General features: G+C 31.8%; 1 protein-coding gene across 3 annotated transcripts in view; it reads left to right on the forward strand.

Moving 5' to 3' along the window:
- The window catches only part of SLC39A6 (solute carrier family 39 member 6), a 39,328-nt gene extending 28,491 nt beyond the window's left edge, over positions 1–10,837 (forward strand). For all 3 annotated transcript variants that reach the window (XM_003759566.4, XM_031946058.1, XM_023495881.2), the window contains exons 8-10: positions 414–494; positions 6,034–6,224; positions 9,291–10,837. In XM_003759566.4, the coding sequence (XP_003759614.1) occupies positions 414–494; positions 6,034–6,224; positions 9,291–9,443 (425 nt within the window). In that variant the 3' untranslated portion in view covers positions 9,444–10,837. The remainder of the gene's footprint in view (positions 1–413; positions 495–6,033; positions 6,225–9,290) is intronic.
- Positions 10,838–11,109: the final 272 nt, after the last annotated feature.

The raw sequence follows: 11,109 nt of genomic DNA on the forward strand, positions 1-11,109 counted from the left end.
AATACTTATTAACTTATTTCTTTGGAAAATTGTCAACATTTTGGAAAAAAAAAACTTTTTTTAGCTTATATTTTAACTTTTGCTTTTATCAAGTCATGGGAAGTATGCACTAGGACAATAAGTTTTTCAAATTTCAAAACATGTCTGACTTTACCATCTTGATTATGATTATACCTATAGTTAACTTTACTGAATAGAATAGAATAGAAACCATTGAAGAATAACTTTCTGTTTTACAGATTTGATTTAAGGTTATTTTTTTTAATGTCATTTCCCTTTTGGGATTTGAAAGTTTTTGGGGTTTTGTAGCCTAGACGTTATTTTATATAGACCCTTGAGTAGTGCCAAAAATTACTTACATTAAACTAAATTTAAATTTGTAATTTCTGATGCTTTATACTTCCTTTTCACAGGGGCAGCTTTTACGGAAGGATTATCGAGTGGTTTAAGTACTTCAGTTGCTGTCTTTTGTCATGAATTACCTCATGAATTAGGTAAGAAACATTTTTAATCTGCTTTTTTAAGATACTTATATGAGTTGTTCTATTGCTACTAAACTATCAAAATTTTTAGACTGAATTAGTCACCAAGTATTATGATTTTACTATGGAGTAAAGATTCTACTGCTTCAGAATATTAAATATTGATTCACTTATATTTGCACCATTGACTTCAAAAGACAATGTTTTGTCTCCCTAACCAGTTTTTTCAATTATCTTCTTTACCAGTCACAAGCATCTAAATAAATCCAATAACACACAAATGAATATGTGACCTCATTTTTTGGGAAAGTTTGTGCTATCAGTGAAAATCAGTCTTATCTTTGCCTGCCCATGATTTGAGACTTGATCAAATTCTCCCATATGTTCACCTAAGAACTTGGCTTAGAGAAATTTTCCTGAAATAACGGTTTGGTCGTGTATACTTATTGTGTATCTAATTTATATTTTAATGTATTTAACATCTACTGGTCATCCTGCCATCTGGGGGAGGGGGTGGGGGGGTAAGAGGTGAAAAATTGGAACAAGAGGTTTGGCAATTGTTAATGCTGTAAAGTTACCCATGCATATAACCTGTAAATAAAAGGCTATTAAATTAAAAAAAAAAAGAGAGAGAGAGAGAGAAATTTGGTGGAGAACTTTTTTGAGTTCACCTGATATCTCAGTCAAGCACTTGGCATATTCACCTTTTATCAAACATGTGACAAATCTATCTTCCCTTCTTATTTGATATACTTTTGTATTTATTTATTTTAAATTAAATTTACTAAATTCTATTTTCCTTCCTTTCTTACTTTGTCACTTAATCTAGTCCAAATAGGCCCCTCTTTCCAGCTTGTCTATTGTTATTATTTTTTCACTTTGAAAGATAAACTTTTATTGATAGATATCTTTTGTTTTTACATTTCCTACATTACCTATATCACTTCCCTCATTCGCTTCCTTAGAACTGGCCATATTTTATAATGCAGAATTAGAGAAAGAAAATAAAAATAGGGAATAAGAGGAGAAAAGAGTTGAGTAAAAGTAACCTATCAAAAACATGACATTACTTGTAATGTTGCATACACACGGTCCTGCCCCTCTGCAAAGGAGTAGGGAGAGCTGTCTTCTGAGAATTGTTTCTTGGGGCCAAGCTTTGTCATTATGATTTCAAAGTATTCAGTTTTGATTGTTATTGTTCTTACCATCCATGGTCCATTGTTGTAGTCATCAACTATATTGTTTTCTTGATTATTTTGCTTTCTTTGTATCAATTAATGTAATACAAAGAAAGTAAGCAAAATAATCAAGAATTTATGTCATATTTAACATTTCTCATAGCATAGTAATATTCTGTTATATTCATGTATGATAATTTATTTATAATTTTCCAAATAAATGAGCATTCACTTTATTTTCAATTTTTTGCTATCACAAAAATTGTTGCTATAAATATTTTGCTGTAAGAAAGGACCTTTCTGTCATTAATTTCCTTAGAGTATATATTTAAGTAGTGGAATCTCTGGGTCAAAGTGTATGACATATTAAGTCACTTTCTTCAAATGATTCCCAATAACTTTCTACAATACTTATATCAATCATTCTCCACCCCCAACAATATATTAATGTTCTTGTCTTTCCACAATCCTTCCAACATTTGACTGTTCTTATCTTTTGTCATCTCTACCAATTTGCTAGGTGTGAGGGGAAACCAGAAGTTATATCTCTTATTATTTGTGATTTGAATTGTTTGTTCATATACTTTGACCCCATATCTATTTGGGAATAGTTTTTGGTCTTATATAGACAATGAAAATATATGTTTATCTTAGATGATGGAAATATATATCTTAAATATCACACCCTTATCAGTGATATTTGATATACTGTTTTTTATATACAGGTAATCACTTTCCTTTTTATTTCAGTTGCATTTATTTTGTTCATGAAAAAGTTTTTCAATTTCATGATCTATTTTGTCAAATGGATCTATTTTGTATTTTGTAAATCACATCTAATCCTATATTTGTTTATGTAGTTGTCCCCTCAAAATAGTATTTCATACTATAAAGCAACAGTCATCAAAATTGTTTGGTATTGGTTAAAAAAATAAAGAAGTTGATCAATAGAATAGACTATAGAAGTGAGAATCAGAAATATTAAAGCCCAGAAATCCAGTGTTCAATAAACCTGAAAACATAAAGCAGACCAGAGATTCTTTGCTAAACATATACTCCAGGAAGGTCATTCATAAAAAGAAAATCCTGTGTGTATATATACCAAAATATTTATAATAACATTTTTTAAGGTAGCAAAAAATTGGAAACAAAGTAGATGGACATAAACTGGAAATGACTAAACAGTATTTAGTCATATTAATATAATCAGTATGACTGTTCATTAAAAAAAAAAACTTTTGAATATGGAGAAACATTAAATACACTACATGGACTGATGAAAAGTGCAATAGAGTCAAGAAAAGATTGCACACAATGACTATAATAGTGTGAATCGAACTATCATAAATTAAAAAAAATGAATTTTGCAAAATTACAAAAATTAAAAAAAGGGATAAGAGAAGACACTTCCTCCCAACTTTTTGTAGAAGTAGGTAATCTGCAGATATGGAACATTGTATAGATTTTCAGATTTGTTTTTTAATATTTTTAAGTGATTTCTTTTACTTTTTAAAAAAAGTTATTTCTTCTATGCAATGGCTCTCTAGGAAGTGAGGGGGGAGTGTTATAGAAGGGGAGAATGTAGATAATTTTTTAAAGATAACAATTAAAAATTTAACTTTAAAAACTGACCCCCAGAACTAATGAAAAAAAAAATCAAATGAAGATGGCCTAGATCTAAAACTATATTATAAAACAGTGGTCATCAAAACCATTTGGGTACTGGCTAAGAAATAGACTAGTTGATCAGTGGAATAGGTTAGGTTCAAAGGATAAAATAGTCAATAACTATAGCTATCTAGTATTTGACAAACCTAAAGACCCCAGATTTTGGGATAAGAATTCACTATTTGACAAAAACTGCTGGGAAAATTGGAAGAACATAGGATAGTTTACCTCTCAGACCTGTGGAGGAGGATGGAATTTGTGACCAAAGAAGAACTAGAGATCATTATTGATCACAAAATAGATAATTTCGATTATATTAAGTGAAAAAGGTTTTGTATAAACAAAACTAATGCAAACAATATTAGAAGGAAAGCAATAAACTGGGAAAGCATTTTTACATTCAAAGCTTCTGATAAAGGCCACATTTCCAAAATATATAGAGAATTGGCTCAAATTTATAAGAAATCAAACCATTCTCCAATTGATAAATGCTCAAAGGATGTGAACAATTTTTAGATGAAGAAATTGAAGCTATTTCTAGTCATATGAAAAGGTGCTCCAAATCATTATTGAAAAGAGAAATGCAAATTAAGACAACTCTGAGATACCACTATACAACTGTCAGATTGGCTAAGATGACAGGAAAAGATAATGACGACTGTTGGAGGGGATGTGGGAAAGCTGGGACACTGATACATTGTTAGTGGAACTGTGAACAGATCCAACCGTTCTGGAGAACAATCTGGAATTATGCCCAAAAAGTTATCAAACTGTGGATACCCTTTGATCCAGTAGTGTTACTACTGGGCTTATACCCCAAGGAGATACTGAATAAGGGAAAGGGACCTGTATGTGCACAAATGTTTGTGGCAGTACTCTTTGTAGTGGCCAGAAACTGGAAACTGAATGGATGCCCATCAATTGGAGAATGACTGAGTAAATTGTGGTATATGAATATTAGGGAATATTATTGTTCAGTAAGAAATGACCAACAGGATGATTTCAGAGAGACTTGGAGAGACTTACATGAATTGATACTAAGTGAAATAAGCAGAACCAGGAGATCATTATACATGACAACAGGACTATATGATGATCAATTCTGATGGATATGGCTCTCTTTAACAATGAGATGATTCAAATCAGTTCCAATTGTTCAATAATGAAGAGAGCCATTTACACCCAGAGAGGGAATTAAGTATGGACCATAACATAGCATTTTCACTCTTTCTATTATTGTTTGCTTTCATTTTTGTTTTCCTAAACAAAAATTTTTTTCTTTCTAGATCCGATTCTTTTTGTGCAGCAAGATAACTGTATAAATATGTATACATATATTGCATTTAACATTTTAACATATTTAACATGTATTGGACTACCTGCCATCTAAGGGAGGGAGTGGGGAGAAGGAGGGGAAAATTTGGAACAGAAGATTTTGCAAGGGTCAATATTGAAAAAGTTACTACCTGTGTATATGTTTTGTAAATAAAAAGCTATAATAAAAAAAAATAAAAATGTACCCCCAGTTATTGTGAAAAGTATAGTATAGTCTTTGATATTTAACCAAATACATTTTTAATTTATTGTGGTATAAGGTGAAAGGGTTTTCTAAACTTAATTTCTGCTAGAATGCCTTCTATGATTGTTACTTTATAATTTAAGGAATAGAAATGCTATATGCCACTTTTGTTAAGGATAGAAACTGAACTTATTCTCTCTTTTATATTGAAAGACATTAGAGGATGTAAATGCTTTCTTTGAAATACTTTATTCCTACTTCCTGTCATATTACCATTCCTGGACCAAATCCTTATATTATTGCAGCAGCTTCCTAGAGACCCTCTGTGACTATTCTCTTTTCCCCAATCGCCAAGTATTGCTTTTATTCTGTCATTTTTGTGATCAGAATATATTACAATGGACTCTATTGCCTATTGTAATAGATCAAAACACTTTAGCCTCATTTTTAAAAACTTCATAATCACTTAACACTTATTGAACTTCTAATTTCCTCTTCTTCCCCAAAATGCATCATGAAATACTTCCATTTAATTCTTTCTCCTATTTCTCTCTGTTGTTTAAAGTATGTTATATATTTTACATAGTTTTAGACATTATTATAAGTGCTAGATAAACATTTGATTGCATTAGAAAGATGAAGTTTCCAGTCTTGCCTCTGAGGCTTACATAGCTGGGTGATCATCAGAAAGTTAAGTAATTTCTTTGAGTCTCAAATTTTTTTTATGTGTAAAGTGGGAATAATGTTAATTGGTGGACCTGCCTTCCAGGGCTATTGTGTGATTGATATGTGACTATTTCTCTATAGCTTTGCAAATATAAAAAGATTAAATTACAGACCCAGGCAAACATTCCTCAGTGAGATAATTTTGAGTTGTTGTTTTTTTTTTTTTTTTTTTTAACATCTATATCATTTCATAAATCTTAATGGAATGAGAAACTTTTTTAAATTGAAAAATTTCTTCATTCCAAAAAAAGGGTCTCTTTTTTTGTGAAAACTATAATTTTATCTAATTCATTTTTGTCTGAATAATTTAGTTTTGTTAGAATATGGTGAACTTGGTAATTTATTTCTCTTTAAAATCTAAGATTGCCTTTTTATACACGCATCTTCATATAGTTAGCTTTTCATTGTTTTTATAAATAATGAAGAAACTGCATAATGGCTGTTTTTGTTTCTCACACAGGTGATTTTGCGGTTTTGTTAAAGGCTGGTATGACAGTTAAACAAGCTGTTCTTTATAATGCCCTATCAGCCATGCTGGCTTATCTTGGAATGGCAACTGGAATTTTTATTGGTCATTATGCTGAAAATGTTTCTATGTGGATATTTGCACTTACTGCTGGCTTATTCATGTATGTTGCTCTGGTTGATATGGTAAGTTTTTATGCAATTAAATTATATTCTCCAGTCATAATAACCAACAACTAAAAATAATCAAGAGATTCATTTTGAAAAAGATTTTATACAAAATGTAACCATGATAAAACTTGTGAGATTTGTCCTGAAGAACATATGCAGCATCTGTTTTTTTGTAGACTATTGATCCCTGGTCCCTTTCTAACACATGTGACAGTGTTAACTATCCCACTTTTTTTCAGGCATTGTCAATCCACAGTTAAGTTGAGTAGAGTGTCAAACATAGGACAATTAAATCAATACTCAAAGTCGTAGCAAATAGAAAACTGCTATGGATAACAAGATCTCTTTCCTTTAGAGCATTTAAAGGACAATTTAGTAATTGTAAATAAACAAGTTTCTTGAACAAAACCTATATAATAATCATTGCTGGGAATGTTTAAGAAATTCATTGTGAAACTTCCATTTGTCAAATCTTATTTAGTCTTATCTGAAGAGAAAAGAGTGAAGGAAGAAAAGAATTCTGTTTTAGTGAGAAAATGTCTGTACCCTCGCCAGTGGCAATATAGGAAACTATGGAGTGCCGAGTATCCTTAATCTTGGTCTTCAAAGGGAAGGGTGTTTTCCTTAAGGTTACAAATATCAACCCTTTGGTACAGAAAAGAATCTTTTGTTTCTGAGCTCTTAAAATCACCTTAGCAATTCTCACAGCATAAAATTATTTAAAGATATGTACACAGAGGGCAGAGCTGGGTGGTGAAGTGTTAATAGAGCACCTGTGCTGAAGTCAGGAGAACCTGAGTTCAAATCTGGCCTCAGACACTTAACACTTCCTGGCTGTGTGACCCTGGGCAAGTCACAACCCCAATTGCCTCAGCAAAAAAAAAAAAAAAAAAAAAGATATATACACAGAAAATAAGATAACATAGTAATTTAGCACATTAAAATTCAATCATGCTCTTCGAAATCTTGGGCAGTGTGGTGGCATAGTGGATAGAGTGCTGAGCCTGGAGTCAGGAACCCTCAAATTGAAATTTAGCTTTAGACACTTACTAGTGTATGAGTCATTTGGCAAATCACGGAATCCTATTTACCTCAGTTTCCTCATCTGTAAAATGATTTGCAGAAGGAAATGGCAAAATACTTACATGTCTCTGCCAAGAAAACTCCAGGTGGGGACACAGAGAGGTGGACATGACTCAAAAACTAGCTGAACTAGCAAAATTTGAGAACTGCAAAATCAAGGCATTTTTGACACAGCAGTACAATGTTGTAATGATCTGCATAGAGCTGATGGTCTTAATTTCTGCAAAACTCTTGCCCAAGTTAATTTTCTGAACCAGAACAGAGTAGCCAATGCTGCTGTATTGTGGCTGTGAGCCTCCCACTAGATTTCCCTAGCACGAGGAAGCCTCTCTGCCCTGGGTCTCCCTGTACCTGCACTGTCCTGCAACATCCCCACTCCCCCATTGAGATAGATCTTTCCTGAAGTTCTTCCAGAATCTCTTCTGCTGGAAGCTTGTTACATTCCAGTTATTTGAGTCCTATTCTCTGGTATTAATCTGAGGGAAGCCAGGAAGAACTATGACAAAGATCTATCCACTCTTCACCATCTTGGCTCCATTTCCTCTCCCTCTTCCCCTCCCCCGCCCCCCACCCAAGTTGTTAATTCTATCTACAATATTAGTGATATAGCCTTTACTTCTTCCTAAAGCAGCCCCTGCCCTTTTTGATCAGTTATCTAATAAAACAGTGTATTTTTGATATTTATATAGTGCTTTACAAAGTACATTATGTGCATTCTTATTTAATCCTCTTAATGTAATCTTGTAAAGAGTGAAGTTAGAGTCTTAGAATTTTAGAATTAGAAAAGAAAGGCCCTTGAGATTAATTTAATCTGGCCCTTTCTTTTCCAGAGAAGTGAAAATAGCTGCTCATGTCACACAACAATTTGGATCATGCAGTATTAGAATCTGGGTTTTCTACCTCTAGTGAAACAAATGAGATAATAAATGTAAAGCACTTAGCACACTGTTTGGCACATAGTAAGTTCTATATAAATTTGTTATTGCTATTATTATCACTGTCATTGTATAGCACGATCAATATAGCACATTGCCTCCTGTTTAGTTCTTCCTTACTTTAAATCAACATAGGCTTCCTTTAAAATTGCTTGTATTGTTACCAGTTCTGTCTCCTAAGGCCAAATAAAACAAGTGTGATCTCTTAAAAGACAACCCTTCAGATATGGGAAAATGCTGTCATGTGTCTCTCCCCTAGTTTTGAACACACCATTCAAGTCTCCCATTTCTGGACTCTTTCCAATTTCTCAATGTAACTTTGTCAAATGTCACCTAAAATTAAGTATAATCTGACTAGCATAGAATTTAATGGAGCCTGTGATTTGGAAATTGTACTTCTATGAATTCAATTATATAATCCTAAATTTGACCTTAAATCCATAGAATCAAGTCTCTCCATTCTATTTGTACTTATTAACTTTTCATTTTAAGCATAAGTTTTATTTTATGGAGTATTATTTCTATCAGCCAAACATGAAAATTATAATAGCCTAACTACATGCAAATATTATTTTTCATAAATTTATTAGAACTGCAGGAAATCTTACAAATAATCTAGTTCAGTATGTTTATTTTAACAGATGATTAAGCTGAGGCCAGGAAAACACTAAAATAATACCAGTAGTGGTGGAGCCAGGAAATATACTAAAATTAATTTAAACTTCAAAGATTAGAGTATAAGACTATATTATAATAATATGCCTATATTACAGGTTAACTTTTAAAATTGGTTTATTTATTTATTATGTATTACTTAGGGAAAGAATGGCTTGATTCATGATAACTCCAAATCTGTGCAATGGGTTATATTTAAATGAGATACTACAGTTTTATAGGATGTATACTTTTATCTTAAAGCTTCTATAAAAATCATTTATGAAATCATTATGTGGTAGTGTTGCCATTTAAATTAATATATTGTTATATGATAAATTGTTCAAAGTTAGTATCTACCTGTAGGGCTGGAAATTTTAACATTGTAATGATTCTTTTAATTTTTTAGGTGCCTGAGATGCTTCACAATGATGCTAGTGACCATGGATGTAGCCGCTGGGGATATTTTCTGTTACAGAATGCTGGGATACTACTGGGTTTTGGTATTATGTTACTTATTTCTGTGTTTGAACATAAAATTGTATTCAGTATAAATTTTTAAATGGGTCATTAATGTTAGAATAAAGCTTTTCTACTTATTTGTTGCTCTATTTCAGATATAGGTCATAGGGAAAGCGGGTTTTGTTTTGTTTTGTTTTTTATGTGCTTCATGAGAGTTTGTACTTAGTAGTACTTGAAATTTTATATTAAGTATTGCTGTTGGTTATGACTGTAAAATTGGTTATTGAAATAACAAAAGGTACATTTTAATGATGTTTAAGTTATTTTGTTCTGGAAATAATAACTATGATGTTAGGGTTCACCAGTATTCACAGCTTTGCTGTATGGACAATTATATGGCATGGCATGATCTATATATAGTTCAGTTTTTTAAAAAAAATTTTTTCTCTGATTTCTTTAAAAATTTTCTAACATAGTTTTGCTCATATCAGATTTTAAACCTCTGAAGTTCTTCTGTAATGAATTGGAGTCCTCAATATCCTAAGTTATGCTATCTGTGGGAGATGAAAGATTTATACTTGAATTCAAGATGAGAAGATGTAGATAGTTTATGTTTGGGGGAAAAAATAGGACCTATAAAGCAAGAGTGGTAGTCTGAGAGTGTTATATTATAATTACAGAAAATTCCCTAACTGTTTAGCAGGTGAGGAAATAAAAGAATGTGAAGGCTTTGAAGTTGAGTGAAAGTTTAAAGGGTACATTGCAGGAAGAAGGAAAAAAAAATTTGGGGCATTGATGTTTTAATATTCATACTATACTCGGGTGTATATTTAGACCTCTTTTTCTAGAAAGAAAAAAATACAAATAGCTTGAATGAAATCATTGTAATACCAAACAGTAATAGTTGACTGGAAACTCTCAAGTCATAAACTATAGTGTGGTGGGATACCAGCTTTAGACAGGAAACTCTTGCTTCTCCAGAATAGTTAGGAAATGGATGCTTTTATTACTTGTGACTTTCCCTACATGCCTATACCTACACTGCTAATTTTCAAAAGAGTAGAATACAATTACTTGTAATTATAGTTACAAATTCTAAAACCTGGAAACTGTTGAATACAATTTGATCTTTCTTTGCTAATTAAGAAGACATTTCATGATCTTGGGTTAACTTTTTGGACATTATTATTTCACGGTACTTTATTTGTGACCCTGTGGCATGTTTTGATAAGTTTGTTTATTCTTTTTAATAAATCTTTTATAACAATTTCTTGTCATTTGTTTAATTTTCATAAAATGAGAGTGGAAAATGTGTAAATGCAGAGATTCTGAACTATTGTATGTATCCTGGCTGCCTTTCTGCAAGCTCATATTAAAGACTAACAATCCTTTGCCATATTTTGGCTTCTTTATCAGAAACACTGTGGGTATTACTTCTGTTACCTTTGAAATTCAACCTATACTACCCAAGTTCATTAAATGTTTTAACCTGGATTTAAAGATTTGTCCATCACCATTTAAAGAATTTGTGCTATTATATTAATTAGGGCAGCGGTTCTTGATCTTTTGTATGTCAAAGATCTCTTCTAGGGTTGATATCATATTTGTCCATCACCATTTAAAGAATTTGTGCTATTATATTTATTAGGGCAGAGGTTCTTGATCTTTTGTATGTCGTAGATCCCTTCTAGCATCGACATCCTATTTAGTTAAAGTGTAACAATCCACATGAGGTCCTCTTCAGATATAGATAGAAGATCCTCTAA

Source organism: Sarcophilus harrisii, chromosome 1, assembly GCF_902635505.1.
Source record: "Sarcophilus harrisii chromosome 1, mSarHar1.11, whole genome shotgun sequence".
In the NCBI taxonomy this organism is placed as follows: domain Eukaryota; kingdom Metazoa; phylum Chordata; class Mammalia; order Dasyuromorphia; family Dasyuridae; genus Sarcophilus; species Sarcophilus harrisii.